Source organism: Saccostrea echinata, unplaced genomic scaffold, assembly GCF_033153115.1.
Source record: "Saccostrea echinata isolate AGI-Se365-2 ecotype Australia unplaced genomic scaffold, CSIRO_AGI_Sech_v1 ptg000025l, whole genome shotgun sequence".
In the NCBI taxonomy this organism is placed as follows: domain Eukaryota; kingdom Metazoa; phylum Mollusca; class Bivalvia; order Ostreida; family Ostreidae; genus Saccostrea; species Saccostrea echinata.
Genome location: NW_026889774.1, coordinates 3,544,270 through 3,558,979, shown reverse-complemented (window position 1 = coordinate 3,558,979; position 14,710 = coordinate 3,544,270). Strand labels below are relative to the sequence as shown.

The 14,710-nt window shown below is 33.4% G+C and overlaps 1 protein-coding gene across 1 annotated transcript; it reads right to left on the bottom strand.

Annotated features, from left to right (window-relative positions):
• Positions 1-7,940: 7,940 nt before the first annotated feature.
• Positions 7,941-10,724, bottom strand: LOC133192437 (integumentary mucin A.1-like). Its single transcript, XM_061328444.1, has 4 exons — positions 10,703-10,724; positions 9,416-9,649; positions 8,419-8,652; positions 7,941-7,975 (listed from the first exon to the last, which is right to left on the bottom strand). Exons 1-4 carry the CDS (start codon positions 10,722-10,724, stop codon positions 7,941-7,943), a joined length of 525 nt encoding a protein of 174 aa, XP_061184428.1.
• Between the last annotated feature and the right edge of the window lie 3,986 nt (positions 10,725-14,710).

Sequence of the window (14,710 nt, the reverse complement as noted above, 5' to 3'; positions counted from 1 at the left end):
GAGAAGATGATTTTCAAAGAAAAAATGCACTTTCACTATATGATCTGTATACATTTAGCCCGCCCTAGCACCTGAGCCCTTCACCCTGGGACCATAAATTTCACTATTTTGGCAATAGGGCTAAATTTATCTGCTTGATGTTTAGGAGTAAAGAAGATTTTTAAAGATTGTAATAATTTTGATAGTTTTAACCCCACTTTTTAGGATCCAGGGGGCAGGGACGATGAAATTCGCAATTTTTGTTCCCCTTCGCCCATAGATGCTATATGCCGAAATTGGTTGGAATTGCTTAAGCGGTTCCAGAGAAGAAAGTGAAAAATGTTTAAATGTTATCGCAAGACGCACAACGGACGATGCCAGTTTTTAATACTGTAATGTTATCTACCTGTCCTCATATTTTTGTGTATATGCTTAAATAAGTTTGAATTTTATAACGTTTTACATCCATGGGTTTGAAATCCGACTTGTTGAAAAATGGCAAATGCGTTGACGGCGCACTTGACTGTTCTCAAATGTTCTGGTCTTGAATTCACTACTACAGAAACTCATGTCATACATGTTTGGTACAACATTGCAATGTTTCTGGTTCTTGGTATATGAAAATGACTGAAACAGTGTGTCTAAGCATGTGAAGAAGGGAAACTTAAACAAGAGGCCATGGGCCACTTCGCTCACCTGAGCATATTGGCTAGGAAAAAGCAGAAATCAGTTCAGAATTGAAAAGTTTACGGGGAGGGGGGACAACCTTAAATTTACACTACCTCAGGATGCTTCCATATCAATATTACTAATCATGGTTTTGTTGTTCTTTAGGAGAAGAATTTTAAAGATTTTTTTCACTATTAATTCCTAATTAAAACTCTGCTTATTATGGTTCCATCTTAACCATCCTCAATTTGAAAAAAAAAATGAATCTTCGCTACATGGAATGCTTCTATTATAACATGACTTATCATGACTTTGCTGTTTTTCAGCTTAAGATATTTTCAAGATGATTGGTATATATTCTTTAACTTTGTCCCTCTGTTGCCCCCCACTCCTCCGAACCCTGAAGGGTCAAAATTTGACGAACTTGCTTCTACAATACCTAAGGTTGCTTTTGCATAAATATGACAAATAATGGCTTAGTTGGTCTTGAGAGGAAGATTTCTTAAGATATTTCCTATGCAACGTGTACGATCAGGATCTTACAAGAGATATATAAGTTTTCTTTTACTCTGACTGAGAAAATGATTATTAAAACCGCCCTGTCTTAGGGTATATCACGCGGTATTAAAGTTTTTCTCTCATTTAGAGACAAGAACGGGGTAAAGTACTTTTTGCATCGTGTTTCTTCTCTAAGTTCCTATTGATAGATAAGAATAGGGTGTCTCAATCTTCTTCAGATTTAATTAACCAAGAACAACTCAACATTATTTCCTTAAGATATTTGCCACTGGTGCTAATAACTCTTATACTTTTTATTCTGCTCTTTCCCTTAACTTCTTTAATGCTGAATAAAGGGCCAACTTCTTCAGCTAGCTTCTGAATGCCTGAATTTTCATAAGCTTTGCCTTCTATACCATTTGGTTAGTCCATTCCAAGAGTTGTTCAGGTCATTCCGCTATTTGAAGTCTTTAACACAAATGTCCCTTAACCATTACACCTATATATTCCTTTGTAAAAAGCTGTGGCCCCACCTTACCCCTGGGGGTTATGATATGAACAAACTTGAATCTAGATTATGTAATGAAGCTTTCACATAAGTTTTATCTTTTCTCCCCTTGTGGTTCTTGAGAAGAAAATTTTGAAAAGATGCCACCAAATTTTTCACGAATTCTTAATTATCTTCTCTTGAAATAGGGCGTGGCACTTTCTGTGAACAAACTTAAATCCCCTTTATTCGAGGAGTATGGTAAGTTTGGTTGAAATTGTCCTAGAGGTTCTTGAGAAGAAGTCAGAAATGTGAAAAGTTTACAGACGACAGACGGACACCGGACACTATTTGTTCAGAAAAGCTCACTTGGGCCTTCGGCTTAATATGTGATCTAAAAAGGGACCGGCCACCAAGAATTGAGCAAGAGTGAAATTGTGTAAGGCCATTAGAAAAGACATGCAAAAAATCTGTAGAAATATACTTGGGTTTTAAAATTATTGTTTTTTGATACATGTTCATATTTTTTTTTATAAACTAAAAGGAAAAAGAAACACAGATAACATAATACGCGAATTATTTTTGACTGCGTGGCCGAAAATTAAGAAAACTGGTCAGAGGTGTATCTTGGTTACTGTGCATTTAATTTGATGTTCAAAATTACTCAACCGTGAAATGGATGACGTCACGTAGGGAAAGTGGTAAAAAGCCAAAAACACGTGCTTATTGATGATGACAGGTTTGTAAACACATGTTGTTGTACTACTTGAGGTACTTGAGATACACATCGTTTTCCCATATTTACAGTCAATATGAATTTTTGGCAATCATGGTTCGGCTGACGGAAGTTCCATTAAGTCGAGGGATTGAATTGCTTAATTGAAGAAAAAGGCAACAGCATTTTGCCGTGCAGTTTGTTGTTCATTTTTCCACCATAGAACATTTTTTTTTATTTGTGTCAGAGAGGAACTGGAATGCTCTCCAACCAACAGTGACGTAAGCGCGTAACAACGCCACATCAATATGGGTTTTTTTTATCCTGTCACCTGTGTAATCGCCTCGGCATTACCACTGAGACCGATATAAATGCAGTAGGCAATCATAATCGTTACATTTACCCTAAAACTGAAAGAAACCGATTGCTCTACTTTATTATCATGAGCTCGTAAACTTTACATCGTTGTTACTCTCAATCGTGTCATATGCCTTATTTCAGCATGTTCACCCCCAGGAAAATGTAGCTAGAGTTTGTTAAGACTTTCTTGCAAACATTCATATTTACCACACCATCTGGCCTCTATCTCTTTTTCAATCGCAAATCTGTGGGACTAAGCCGGCGGTAGGGTTTGAAGGCGTCGAAATGCCCCAGCTACTCTCGACCACCTATGGGATTACCTGTCGGAAAGGTTGAATAATATCCCTATGAGAAAAATATTAAATGCCCTGATGAACTCCATGCAGAGGAGAATCAAGGCTTTGGCAGATGCGCAAGGGGGATGTCGAAATTTTTTAATTTCACTTTGGGGGGGGGGGGGGTGCCATCATATGAATTTCAATAACTCATAAATTATCAGTGAAAATTAAATGAGATTTTAGTACTTGTTGATTATAGAGGAGATTAAATATTCGATATTAAAACTTGAAAATACGTTCGAAAGAAAATAGCTTAAATTCACTTCGAAAGTTTATAATGCGTTTCTTTTTCCTTTCAGTATATATTTTAATGTTAAATCATATCATAATGATTAAGATGATTTACATTTACATCAATTAATTTAATGATGAATTAAAGAAATTGATTCTGATAAATAACGTATTTCTCCAAAAAATCTAAACGGATAACGTTTATCTTTTGTGACGGAGGAGATTCCTCCGGGTGTTAGGGACCGATAACACTACGATTCTTATTACTCGAATTTTTTAAGTAATCATGTTAAAACTTCGTAATTTATCAGCCAATTAAACATTTTATCCACCCAGAAATCGTTTTATAAGACACATAAATTTCTTTAAAACATATTAGCTCTGTTCACTGAATTTTGAGACAACTCTCGTATATTAGTGTTCCTTTGTTTCAATGGAGTATCTGCTTCTGATTACACACAGATTAACTTAATTGTGTGCATTCTCTGTAAGTAAAATGGCAAGAAAACCCCTCTATATATAATTTGTTTGACCATATCCAAATAAATGAAACCAGAATCCTGAACTAATGAAATTAACACATATACAAGGGGTGATCAAAAAGTTCGCGAACTATCTCTATATTTAAAAAATCACAATTCAGGTCAGAATGAAAATTGGCACACATATATTCATACACATGTTCTATAAATAGCAGATATTAATTCATGTTTTGCTCTGTGTTTGTGACGTCACAATGTGAAAATGGCGTCAGTTTTAGGTCACTTGTGACAAAAATAGTTGACTCGGTCGTACTCGAGCAACGAATGGCTGTAAAGTTTTACGTATATCTCGGAAATTCCTTTGCAGTAGAACATGATAATTTGTACAAGGTTTATGAAGACTAAAGACTTACAAGAAGTTCAATCATTAATTATGAAGACAAAAGACTTACAAGAAGTTCAATCATCAATTGGATTGAATGTTTTATTGAAGGCAGGGAGATGGTTCAAGATGATGTTTGTTCTGTTGACCAGCAAAAGCAAGCCGGTAAAAAGATGTGTCCTTAATTGAGCAATTTGTTTTGAAAGATCGCCAAGTTACAGTAAGAAAAATAGTTGACTATCTGAGCAATAATAAAATATATAGAGATAACGAACAATATTCAAGCTCAAAAGTCCATTAAACACTACAAAATAGGAGCTGAGCAAACACGGACCTCCAAAACATCAGAGGTGGGATCAGGTGCCATGGAGGAGTGAGCATCCCCTGCCGACCGGTCACACCCGCCGTGTGATCCTTGTCATGATCGGGAAATAACAGAAAAATCCGTTGACAATTCAGTGTGTAGATAATGGCCTAACAATTAGAATGAAAAATGTCAGTCAGCATTTGACCCAATGATAAATTGTATTTGCTGACAACCATAGAACTTACGAAAAGATGACTTTAAACGAGACTGTGATATTCTTGTTTCATCAACTTGTTTGTCAATAATTTACCTCGTTTTAGAAATTGTACATACGTAGAGCATGCTCTTGCGTATCGAATCAACTAGAGATATAAACCCCGTATGCAGATGATACCCGTAGCAAATTGTGAGGAGATAGCTCTGTAGAAAAAAAAAGTTAGCACACGATCTAGCGTACCCTTCACCCCTCCCCCCCCCCCTCCCCCCCAATGATCTTCAATTTCACAAGAATCTCTAAACACCAAAAGACTTTTAATAGCCACTGAGAAAAACCTTAAAGATAAATAACTTCATTCTAGTAGACATATCTTTTTTGTTTATTTCATGTGTGGTGGTGGTTGGGGGAGTGAGAGTAGAGGGGTGTTGAGGAAATAAAGAGTTACTTATATATACAGGAAGGGGACTAACTACTCATTTAAAATGAGTTCCTTATAATTTTTTAACCACAACCATTTTTAAATTGATTTCATGTATGTTTGACGCTGTTAAGTTTTATTGTAATGTTTTATCTTTGAGAAAATGCTTAAGGTATCAACAACGTCATGTATGGTGTATGGAAAGGACGAAATCATATAAAACAAAGCTAAATCTATGATTTTATATGAATACCGCTTTGATTCGGTAAAATAAAGCATAGAACAGTTTTTAGGTATTAATTGTTCAAATTTTCAAGGTTAACAAACTGTAATTAGTACCAAAGACTTATCTCCAATGCTGGGACAACAGAACGTTTGAAAACTTGAGGGCAAGGCGAAATCCCAAGAAGTAGGTTTTTCTTTTACATTGCTTTTTTGGGCAGAGTGACGTTCATTTCTGTATAACTCATTAGGTGATTTATCATTTCCCATGAAGTGTGGAAAATACTATGTCTACTTTTTTAACTCGGTCGTTTGTTTTCACTAAATTACTAAAATTAATCATTTTAAAAATCTTACTGTATGAGGATCACTGAGTTAGGGTGGTTGCCAATAGACGATTTGTTTGTTTGTTTGTTGTTTAGTTTTTCACACATATGAAGACTCCACCACTTTTCCGTGGAGGGCTGCAAATTTAGACCTATACTAGGCACTTAGGACCATTAAGAAGTGATGCATTTTTTCGTGGCTGCACCTACTGCCAGACAGGAACTCGGTTTATACGGTCTCATCCGAAGGATCGGTCTCCACGTCCCGTAGTGGGATTCAAATGGACGCTTTGAAACATTGTGCAGTTTAATTATTCTTTGCCTTGCCCTTGAACATTTTGATTAAATTTGTCAATTTATATTTAGAGCCCACGTGACTATAGATGGTCACATGATGAAATACTTTAGTTGGTTTAAAAGTCACACCTGATTGACGGTGTTTTAGTGTGACTTCCCCCTTAGTAAGACCCCCCCCCCCTATTATTTTTAAGTGTGGAAAAACTTTTTATGTAAATGAAAATATGTCATGCAAAACAAAAAAAAAAACATCTTTATTGCATAACTTGTAATAAGTGCGGAGAGGAATACATCGGTCAAACCGGATTCCAATTAACCGCCCGCATGCGAGTACATCGCCAGCAAATCAATAATCCCGGCATCAGAAACACTCTATGTAGTGAGCATTTCGACATTTGCTCTCAAGGAAACTACACTGTCTTTCCATTTCATAAACTTATGAGCGATTCAGCCGTAATGAGAATAGTTAAAGAGATTTATTTTATAAATCTATTTTCAACTGAACAAACATTAATATATTGATGTGTTTATGTCTTTTTTGTATGATTAATTTGTTTATAGTTTGATTACTGAGACTGTGAAAATCATAATTTATTGTCCAATTTAATTTTCCGGAACTTTTACGTTACGTTACATAGTATGACGTCATGGATTTATTCCTTCCCTGAAAAGACACTCATGAGGTCATGACGTCATAGATAACGTTAACAAGCAAAACAATACAGTTCAAATGTTATGTACACCTGATGTGTGTGTGTGTGAGGGTGTGTGTTGCTGAGTAACTTAGATATTTTTTCTATGTAAATTTTAAATATGACGTCATTTCGAGATTGCATTGTGCGAGGGTTCCGTAAAATAAAAATGAAAACATATTTACTTTGAAAAAAACATGACGGCAAGGAATTTTTCATTCACATTTTTCAAATACTAATACATGTACATTTATATTTTAATTTAAAATTAGTTTTGTTATTTCTGCAAAGGGGAATGCATGTACTTTGGAAGCAATACTTCTTTAACTGCTAGATATGTGAACTTCCGAAAGAAATCATTAAAGTCCTGCTGGGACTTATATATTACATAAGTATTCATTTCGCATCTATATTTCACTAGAATAGAAATCTTAGCAAAATTAATAAATATATGCTATGTTACAGCGCAAAATGTAATAACAACGCAAAATATAATAAACTGTGATTATTACATTTTGCGTTATTGCATTTTGCGTCGAAATCAAAGCAGAATGTAATAATGCAAAATATCGAAATTTTTGGATTATTACATTTTGGATTATTACATTTTGCATTCCGATTAACGCAAAATGTAATAATTCAAAATTTGAATCATAACAATTAGCGCTATTACATTTTGCGTCGAGGTCAACGCAAAATGTAACAACGCATGTTTTGATTGTTACATGATTGTTACATTTTGTGTTATTTCATTTTTTGAGCTGAAGGCAACGCAGAATGTAAATAAAGCAAAATGTATGAATACAAAATGTAATATTTATTTTGAATGGTTTTGAAAACAAAACAAAAACAATAAGGATGACATTTACTGAGATGACAAAAGAATGTCACTGATGGCAATGACAAACAGCCTATTGCACATCGTAGAGCTATAACGTATTTTTCATGCTAGAAGGCTCTGAGTATTTCACGAAAAATATCCACAATAACTCTTAGCAATTTCGTATTAAGACTATGTTGTCAGCAAAATATAACAAGTACTGGAACGTTTTGGATAATGAATTATAATAAAGTAAAGGTTTGTGGTTCTAAATAAAGTTTGGGCAATAAATGTGTTTAAATATTCAAGCCCGATTTTCCCCTTTTCATTTTCTAATTTCTGTCAATTTTTAATCTAATATCAAAAGCACTGAATGATAAAAGCTCTTAACTATTTTCAACCTCAGTTTAGATCGATTGTCTTATTCTGCTTTTTACAATATTATATAAGGTCAGTGCTCATTTTTTCATATACTGTTTTAAATGGATTTTGTTCATATTTTAGATCTTCTTCACTGCATGTCTTCCAATTATATCTGATAAAACACAAACATAATATATGCAAAATAATACAGAAAAAACATAGAAACTTAAAATTTTTAGGATAATATTCTTAAAAAATATGTAAAAGTGAAAATTAAAGTGATAGGGACCAAAATGAGTGATCATAAGAGTAGTTATTTGAATTTTGAACGTTTAATCATTTTTAAGATAGCAAAATTATGTTCTTATTTAATAAATTGCAGTGAAACAAATCATAAATCATGATAAAGCTAAGTTGTCTATGATCAAATTTGCGCTGAATTTTGAATATGACAAAATGTGTTCATAATACATTGATGCCATCCAACTTAGTTATTTAATGCAAGTGACATACTGATAAGAGGAATAAATATTTAACAGAAACGAATTCAAATTAATAACTCTACAGAAGAACAAACGATAAAAGCAATAGGAGAAAGGTGATAAAATATCTTACCTTGAGACGTAGGAGTAGATGTTGTTGGTGTTATGACCTCTGTCGTTGTTGATTCTGAGGTTGTTGGCAGTGTGATGCTTTCCGTTATTGTTGGTATTGGTGATATATTGCTTCGTGACGTTGTTGCTTCACTGGTTGCTGTTGATACAGTAGTTGATTCAGCTGTTGTTGACTGTGTTGTCCTTTTCATTATTGTTGATTCTGTGGTCACTATAGCTGTGTTCTCTGTGTTTCCTGACGTTGAGTATGATGTAATGTAATGCAACTCAAAATGTTAAAAGTTTTTTAATTCATTTAACAAAGTTTACATGTATAACAGTATTGCATATTTCATAGATTCAAAGTAATCAAATTTTACCATATTGGACACTAGTTGTAAACCCACGTGCTGCGTAATCAAAGTCAAATATCGAATGAAGAAACAATGATTCTGTGGTTCTATACGTCATATTTAGAGATAAAACAGGGTTATATTGTTCTTTAAGAAACATTTGCTGTAACATACATAATATATGTAAAGCAGTACCAAAAAGAAAAAAAACAAAAACAAAACAAAACAAAAAAAAAAAAAAAAAAAAAAAAAAAATCAAAAAAAAAACATAGAAAGTTAAATTCCAGAATAATTTTCTTAGAAAAAAAGGTAAAAAATAAAATTATTTAGATAGGGACAAAGATAAGTGAATGAACTATTTCAGTGTCAATATTTAAATTTTGACCATTCAATCGTTTTTAAGATAGCAAAATCGTGTTCTTCTTTAATGAATTGCAGTGAAACAAATCATAAACCATGATAAAGCAGTCTATGATCTAACTTAGCACTGAATTTTGAATATGCCAAAATGTGTTAATATACATTGATGCCGTACAACTTAGTTATTTTATGCAAATGACGAACTGATATGAGGGATAAATATTCAAGAGAAACGAATTCAAATTAATAACTCTGCAAAAGAACAAAGGATAAAAGCAATAGGACAAAGGTGATAAAATATCTTACCTTGAGACGTAGGAGTAGATGTTGTTGGTGTTATGACATCTGTCGTTAATGATTCTGAGGTTGTTGGCAGTGTGGTGCTTTCTGTAATTGTTGGTATTGGTGATGTAGTGCTTTGTGATGTTGTAGCTTCATTGGTTGTTGTTGATACGGTTGTTGATTCAGCTGATGTTGACTGTGTTGTCCTTTTCGTTGTTGTTGACTCTGTGGTCACTATAGTGATGCTCTTTGTGTTTCCTGATGTTGATGTAATACAACTTAGAATATTAATTAGGTCTTCCGTTTTCAACGGAAGACCTATAGTGATTCTACTGTTTCTTATTATTAAGGTCTTCCGTTTTCACGGAAGACCTTATAGTGATTCTACTGTTTATTATTATTATTATTATTATTATTATTTTTCCGCCCATCTAATTTTGTGCACGCGATTCCTCGAAGACTACTGGATGGAATTGGATGAAATTTGCAGGAACAATGTGTTGTAATCTGACGTTATTTAAAACGAGGCATTATTTTTGGAAAATCACTTCCCGTGCCAAGTTATGGACTATTTTCTGAATTTAAAAAGACATTTTGTCCGCGGATAATCTCAAGAACGATCAATGTGAAACTTTCAGGGGTCATAGATCGTGATAAATCCTAGCCGGGACGTGACTTTTTGTTCATCGTCGGTACTTCCGGTCGTTACTGGATGCGAATTTAAAAATTCGAATTTTCTAACTTTTTTTGTTTTCAAATATTTTTCTTTGATATTAGTAGGGTTAATAGAGGCATTTCCAAAGAGGCTTAATATAAAGTTTAAAAAATGATAAATCCAAACTCTAGATATTCGCATTTTAAAAATTGAAGCGGGTCCAAAATGGCGGCTGTCTCCGTAAACTTCGACAAGCTGGTCGGCACTCGGAGGTCCTCGGGTGGATAGTAACTCGCACACTAACCTCGAACGTCAACGGTGTTCTACCATTTCGGGTTTAATCCCGATTATGTCTGAATTTTCTTTCCCATTTTTTACATTTAATTTACGTTTTCATCTTTATGAAAGATTTTTTTTTTTCTGTGTGAATCCTGCGCTATTTTCAATTGTTTTAAATAAATCTTTAAAAATCGTTGCATTTTTGAAGGACCCATGTTATATTTTAAGGACATTGGCAAGTCAAAGTTTCCGGTTAAATACATGTTTTTTTTTCACTTATGAAATAGTAATTGAGAGTGATCTCCCGTGTAGAATTCTCTAAGCGGTGAAAACCAATGTAACGTATGTTTACAGAGGTAAACAAAAAGAACGTGTACTTCCTTCAACGGGTAGTAACATCTTTACAGGAAGAAAGAAAAGTAGTAATGGCTTTGTTGTACATTGTATTCAGGAGACAAAGAGCGAACAGGTCGTCATTTACCATAGTTATGCTCAGTATGCTGGGAAAGGCAAAGATGTGACATATGCTGAAAGGTAGACCGACTGAGATAAGTTTCTAGGTTGTATGAAGGAAGCAGCATTTAGTAACTACGAATAAAAGGTGAAATAAATCAATGCCAATATATTTATGACAATGTGTTTCAATCAATTCAGTCAATTACATGATAGAATCAATCAATCAGTCTGACTCTCTTGACCCTTATGAATAAAATGTAATTATAGCTGTTAAGGGAAGTAACTCAAAAATAAAGATCGATGCCGGTATATCCTTGTCTTGTTTCTATATTTACATTTTCAGCTAAAATATCTAGAAGTCATAGGAAATGAAAATACAATAATATATATAGTACAAAAACTATATGAAATAAGTGGGTTTTGGAGAAATATTATGGTGAAAAATTATGTAGGTCCCTTTTATCAACATTTTACATAGGAATGCATTGAGAATTGCAAAAACACTGATTTGACAAAATCTAAAAAAAAGAAAGTTGGATTGGCAGGTTAAACAATCCAGAATATAGCCTGTTTATTACAATTAAAACTCTCAAGAGTTCTTGAAAAATTCTATACAATAACCAGGAATCTTGCAAATGTCCTTAAGGCGTCTTTACTACGAGCATATATAATGTTAATGTTTACATAAAAAGAATATTAAATATAAGGATGGTTATTCGGTCGGCAGACCTCTCGTTGCTCGCAACAAGTATCTAGTTATTATTTTTATTATTTTTTTGACTTCCTAATTTTTTGCACGCGATTTCTCCAAGACTATTGGACGGAATTTACATGAAATTTTCAGGAATAGTGTCTTGTAAAATGAGCTTGACCTATTTGAGAGAAACTTTGGAAATTTTACTTCCGGTTCCAAGTTTCAGACCATTTTCTGATTTCAAAATGACATTTTGTCCGCGGATAATCTCAAGAACGACAAGAGATATCAATGTCAAACTTTCAGGGATCATAGTTCGTGATAGATACTAGCCGGGTCGCTACTTTTTGTTCGTTGTCGGCACTTCCGGTCGCTTACGGAAGTGATCAAAGAAATTGTAAAATTTCAACTTTCCTTTTTTAAATCAATACTTACAACATATTATTGCATCTCTTTTGTATGCTGGTCCCACCGGAAACAAAAACGTCAACTTCCGGTTATAAGAGAAAAACTACTTAATTTAAGTATTTTTCTTTCCCATTTATATCTTTTGTAGATAAAGTATTTGAAATGAATTTTAAACATGTTATTCAAACTGCAAATGTCTAGGCAAATTTCAAATATCTTTGTAAAATTCCCTTCCGGTCACGAGTTTTTCCGTCCCCAAAATGAGAAGTTGTCTGAGCAAGATCTCGAAAACGGTTAGAGATTAAGACACCAAAGTTATAAAAGCAACAGACCTTAAGATGAAGGCAAAACCATTTGGGTTCAGAGCGTCAGCCTCACTTCCGGTCGTCACAGGAAGTGATCAAAGAAATCGAAAATTTCAACTTTTATTTTTTTAATTAAAAATTGCATCACTTTCTTGCATCTTTTTCGCAGATTCGAGAGATGCTGGGCCCACCGGAAACAAAAACGACAACTTCCGGTTATAAGCGAAAAACTACCTAATTTGGTTATTTTACTTTCCCATAAATATTCTTTATAGATAATGTATTTGAAATGAATTTTAAATATGTTATTCAGAGTGCAAATGTCTAGAGTAACCTTAAATATCTTTCAAAAATTCACTTCCTCTCGCGTGTTTTCCTGTCCTCAAAATGAGAAGTTGTGTGAGCAAGATCTCGAAAACGGTTAGAGATTAAGACACCAAAGTTATAAGAGCAACAGATCTTAAGATGAAGGCAAAACCATTTGGGTTCAGAGCGTCAGTCGTCACTTTCGATCGTCACAGGAAGTGATCAAAGTAATCAAAAATTTTTAATTTTCTTTTTTAAATTAAAACTTGCAACACTTTATTGCATCTCTTTCACTGTTTTGAAATATGTTAGATTCCAACGGGAACAAAAACGTCAACTTCCTGTTTTAGGAGATAAACTACGTTATTTTTATATTTAACTTTCTCATAAATATTGCTTATCGATGAAGTACTTGAAATGATTTGATGTATGTTGTAGATACTGCAAATGTCTAGAGAAAAGTCAGAGATTTTTATAAAATTCACTTCCGCTCGCGTGTTTACATGTCCTCAAAATTGGAATTTCTTCTCACAATACTGCACGGAAACAGATAACAACTGAAGTCTAAAACTTTCAGGACTGATAGTCAGTCATCAGTTCATTTAAATCGTGAGAAAATTTTGTATCGCTGTTACTTCCGGTCGTGATGCAAAAAAGTGATTGGTTAATGGTTATCACGTTGGATTTTCACGCTGACGATCAGGGTTAAATCTCCAGAGTGTATGAATTTCTTTTATCACTTTTTCAGCTTGAATTTTCGTTTTTATTTTCAGAATCGGACGGAAGACCTCTCATTGCTCGCAATGAGTTTCTAGTTCTTTTATTGTTTTGTATATCAGAAAGCAGTTCTGAATCACAATTTATGGAGATAAAGCATGAATATTGCTGATGAAGAATCATGGCGTATTTGATTGAAATTTCTTTTACATTTTTTTGTTTATAGATAATTTATTAAACCCTTTATTAGAAATTGCATAACAGTATTGGATATTTCATAGATTTAGTATAGTTAACTAATTTTACCATATTGGACACTAGCTCTAAACCCACGTGCTTTGATTATAGAGTCAGATATGAAATGAAGGAACAATGATCCCGTGGTTCTATACGTCACATTTGGAGATAAAACAGGGTTATATTGTCCGTAGTCCTTACATATTTCAGCAATGTTGTTCCCATTCATGTCACCTAGGATATTGAGATTATATTCACTATAAATTATATCACAAATTAATAATACCTATCCCTATTACCATGTGACGTTAATTGTACATAAATTCATTTTTGAAGTTTAGAAAATAGACATTTAATACCTTCCTTTAAGATGATCTTGTCATAGCAACCACTATCGTAATCAAGATTGATAAACTGGAAGGAAATAACAAGTCCTTGGCTCAGAGGCACTGGTATAAAAGTATAACGGCATTCAATCTGGCTACAAAAAATATGTGCTTGACGTTAAAATTATTCAGTGACAGTGACACATCATAAATATAAACAAACCACGTAGATATTTAATTTTGATGATAAATTAAAGATAAAAAATTAAATTTTTCTATCGGTAGTCTTCTGAAAGACTGAGACCATATTATAGTAAAATCGAATAATCCGGACACCAATGGATCCAAAGAAGTTGGTTTGATTAGACAACATTTCAGGTTAGACAACATTCCAAACAATTGAATTTACCCAAAGAGTCTAAAAAAATTTCGTCTTCATAGTAAAGATTTTGGATTACACAGCATCCGGATTACACAAGTTTATCACTGTACAATAAGCTGTTGGAATTCAAATAAAACTACTATGATTTCTTTTATTGGCCTACTTGTTTTATACTCTTATGAAGCAGAATTTATTCGAAACACCCACATGTACAACAAAAGAATACAGCTCTATGTGGACTCCGATATATTGTGGACATTTTATCGATTAACATATTTTTTTGTATGTCGACTAGATATTTTCAAGTTTTGAGTATTGATTTTTGAGTATTGAACATTATTGGCAAAATATCAACTAAACGAAACTAACGAGGTGATTTTAACTTTTCTATCGTCAATCAACTTGCCCTATTTAAACGTAATAAAATACCTATGATTGTTAACATTTAAATTTCAGATATGTAATAAAATTGCAGATATGTAATAAAATTGCAAATGTTTAAGCCTCCAAGCTGATTTGATACTCAAGACTATGTTTTGATTACAGTCTGTTTT